The 4,157-nt window shown below is 39.9% G+C and overlaps 1 protein-coding gene across 1 annotated transcript in view; it reads left to right on the forward strand.

Annotated features, from left to right (window-relative positions):
• Window positions 1–4,157, forward strand: part of camk1db (calcium/calmodulin-dependent protein kinase 1Db) — a 34,194-nt gene that overhangs the window by 27,244 nt on the left and 2,793 nt on the right. Inside the window, exons 8-10 of the mRNA XM_024281828.2 lie at window positions 785–863; window positions 2,863–2,950; window positions 3,045–3,207. Of these exons, the coding sequence (XP_024137596.1) occupies window positions 785–863; window positions 2,863–2,950; window positions 3,045–3,207 (330 nt within the window). The remainder of the gene's footprint in view (window positions 1–784; window positions 864–2,862; window positions 2,951–3,044; window positions 3,208–4,157) is intronic.

A 4,157-nucleotide genomic window follows, 5' to 3' on the forward strand; every position in this document is an offset into this window, starting at 1 on the left:
TTGCTGGATTCCAATAAAGCAGTTACATTTTTACCTTCCTCCCACTCAAACCTGGCATCTAAAATAAAATTGCCATTAATTTGTGCTTTAGATAAACACAGATGAAGCTCTTTTCTATGAATCAGCGTTCATTTATTATCATTAAACAGCTGTTCAAATGAGAACACTCTGGAAATCCAGGACTAGCCAATCATAGAGGAAGTCACCATCAATTATAATGTTATATTATGATACTGTAAGGTTTTGATCTCTAATATAATGACTTATTGATAATCTATAATGAGAATTAACTATTGTTTTGTTGTTTAGAAAAATTAACAAGTGTTACTTCAGATATTTGTTGTTCACCTTTTGGATGTATCCTTTCAGGGGTCATCACAATGAAGTAGCTTTCACTGATTTAGCAGAGACTTTTACACCCAAGGACCCACATTGGTTGACAATCATTGCACACCCTGGAATCAAACCCTAATTTTCTGAGTGCACGCCCCACATTTAACTAAATAATTTATGTTCATTTTATAAAAACTACATCAAAAAATTACATTGTTTTCATTCATTTGTATGAGCTTTTCCCATTAAAAAACCTTTTCTATAAGTAATTGTTTTGTTATGTTTATTAAGATGATTTTAGTGCCTGATTTTACCTTCATTTTCCACCTGTTTTTGTCCAGAGCTGCAGCAGTGAGGTGAAGTGTAAGCAAAGTGTGACTCCTCTGAAGGGCTAGCGAGTGCAGAAGTGCTTTACCACATGGCGACTTGACTCCTTCTTTTCCTTCTCCAGCCAAAGACTTCATCAGCTGTCTAATGGAGAAGGACCCAGAGAAGAGGTTCACGTGCGATCAGGCTCTTGAGCACCCCTGGTGAGGAATTTGCCGCCACAATCACAAGAAGCCACACACTGCGCTGCGATTACACAGCAGAATGACGCAGATTGCCGGGCTCATGCGTTTGTCATCGGGAGCCTGTCCTCCCACTGTCATCTGTCACCATGGCTCTGAGCCGCCAGCCCACCTCTGCTGGGCACTGTCAGAAATCTGCTGAATAAATGTCTGCCAATTAGAGGTTGATCTCCTGAAGGATCCTTGAAGACTGTGGAAACCGTAATCAACAATTGGGATGTCATCCTGGGCCTGCGTCAGTGCTAATGAGGCCGCGCCGGCGTGGGCTGCCGGCTCCAGCTGAGGTGGCAATAAGTCTGTTAGGCGGTAATGGGAGCTGTTGTGGTGGTGGTGGTGGGCTCGCAGACATTCATACAGCGGGTGACAGCCGTAACCGGTGTCATGATGGAGAAAAATGACTTTCATTAAACGTAAGGAGATATTGTGATGAATGTGACTATTACTTCAACAAAAAACAGCAGGCCATCAGTCATAGGTCCTGCAGCAGAATGAGGATAGATGATGGAGGCAAACAGGAAAGCGGCAGGAGTCCTCAGGTATGGCAAGTGCAGAGAAGCAGCTATAGGTATCCAAACATGATCCGGCGAAGGAAGGAATACTAAACTCTCCTGTACTTTTAAATAAATCAGTTCTATAGGGGAAATAATCCTTAAAAGTCCCACTCCAGTCATCTTTGGATCTATTTTAAAAGCATTCCCAGTAGGGGTGTGTGTTGCCAAGAGTGTGACGATATGATACATATCGCGATACACATCTCATGATCCAATACATATCGCGATACACATCTCATGATCCAATACATATTGCGATATAATCCAAGACTGTACCAGAACAATTTTTTAAAAAAGTATGACGTAGAAAAAGGTTAAAATCTATTGCTGTGATTTCTAGTTTTTTTTTTCTTCTAAGTGCGATCGTGTTTTTTTGCTCTTAAATAATTAATTAAATATCGTCCTGTTAACATTTTAAATCGATACAAGTATTGTCGAATAAAATATTACAAATTTTTCCCTACACCCCTAGTTCCCAGTGGTCTTTTAATTATGATTTTGCCATTTTTAGCCAAAATGTAAAAATCTGTGACTTTTTCTAGGAAAAAGTTTTTGCAGAGCGGCAGGAGTTCATTAGAAATTCACGTCTGAGTTGTGGGCGGAACCACTGGCGCGGACTCCTTCTTCCAAGTTCATTTAACACTCTCTCTCGCTAGCTTACAGCCCCTCAATTAGGGGTGGGCAATATGGCAATATAAAATCGTCGTACGATCCCCAAAGCTGACGATCTGTCATTTTCTACGAAAAGCTTCAAGAGCGAGAAGGCAAAAGCTTGTTGACTGCCTGTGACTTTAAATCCGAGCTGCTCCCCCCCTCTCCGGTGTTTTTTATTTTAAGACATTTGAAATTAAAATTTGAATAAATATAAATATTTGTTCAAATGTATTTACTTCTTTCAACTAAAATCATTATAATTCTTTTTTTGTCAATTTAAATTTATTTGAAAGAAATCGCGATAAAATCGAAATCGTGAAATAAAATTGAAAGAAATCATGATTTTCTTTTTCTGCCATATCGCCCAGCCCTACCCTCACACCCTTAACCAGACATCATCGGTGCAACAAAAAGGTTGCGGAATATCAGAGTTACCCCGCCTTACAGTTTTGATCCAGATGCCAGCTTGGATAAGAAAAATGAAGCTGTTACTGGATCTATTTGTCTGCAAGTGGTCACTGAGCAGTGAGCTTGTGGCCTGCCCATTTTATTTCTACTGAACAAATTTTCAACGTCCAAGGTCATTTTTTTTATCTCCTCCTGATTCATAATGATATGAATAAAGGAATACTTAAAAATGCAGTTTTAATCTGAATTTTCTCTATATTTGTCCTCCATCTTATAAAAAAATGCCATAAAAACATATTAAAAACACCAAAGCTATTAGATTTTCACAAAAAAGTGTTTGCTTTCAGGATTGCTGGAGACACAGCTCTGTGCAAGAACATCCACGAGTCAGTCAGCCGGCAGATGAGGAAAAACTTTGCCAAAAGCAAGTGGAGGGTGAGCGTATTTTAAAAGCAGCTCTTATTGCTGTCATAAAATCCACCGGATTGTTTTTGAACCTCCTGTCTGTTTTTCCTCCCTCGTTTTACAGCAAGCTTTTAACGCCACGGCTGTGATCCGCCACATGAGGCGCCTGCAGCTGGGCACCAGCTTTGGCAGCAGCATCCAAAGCTCCAACTCCGTGTCGAGCCCTCAGGGCCGAGCTCCAGCCAAGAGCCAGTCTGTGGACTGTGCGCCGCTCTCCCTGAAGGACTGTGAGTGACACCAGACGGTGGCCGGGATCAACACAAGCATGTCTGAATTTAAGCGCAAAAGCTTTGACTCCACTGATGTAACCATTTCAATCGCAGCAAAGCTGTTTCCATAGAAGCCAAGTCAGCTAAAAGCTTAAAAATAAAACAAAATATAGTCTTTAACTACATTTTTTTTATAACTATCATCAGAACAACTCCAAGTTGAGTATTCCAAACCCTGGGAGATATTGCTTGGAAAAATTCTAAATCTTTCCAGGCAATATCATTAATTTTGAGATCAACAGTTTGATGAGTCTGTATCAAAGAACAAAACAACAGAGGTTCCTGAAATGCAACGTAACAGAGGAGGACAAAAGGAGTTTTTTTTTTAATAACAATCAAAGCTTTTGTTTTTTATGGATTTAGGTAAAGACCTTTTTTTGGTCAATCTAGCAAGTTCCAGAGCAAATTAAACTCTGACATAGAAGTGAATGTCAACTACAGTGGGACAAAAAAGTAATCAGCCACCAATTGTGCAAGTTCTCCCACTTGAAAAGATGATAGAGGTCTGTACATTTTATCATATGTATACCTCAACTATAAGACAAAATGAGGGAAACAAATCCAGAAAATCACATTGTCTGATTTTTCAAAGAATGTATTTGTAAATTATGGTGGAAGAGGTTTTCACAAACTGTTGCTGGTATTTTGGTCCATTCATCCACGCAGATCTCCTCTAGAGCTGTAATGTTTTGTAGCTTAGTAACTTTGGTCCCAGCTCTCTGCAGGTCGTTCACTAAGTCCCCGTGTGGTTCTGGGATTTTTGTTGACTGCTCCTGTGATCATTTTGAACCCATGGGGTGAGATCTTGTGATGAGCCCCAGATGAAGCGAGATTATCAGTGGTTGTATTTCCTAATAATTACTTCCACGGTTGATTTCTTCACATCAAGCTGTTTACCTATTGTAGAT

This window comes from Oryzias melastigma, linkage group LG6, assembly GCF_002922805.2.
Source record: "Oryzias melastigma strain HK-1 linkage group LG6, ASM292280v2, whole genome shotgun sequence".
Taxonomy (NCBI): Eukaryota; Metazoa; Chordata; class Actinopteri; order Beloniformes; family Adrianichthyidae; genus Oryzias; species Oryzias melastigma.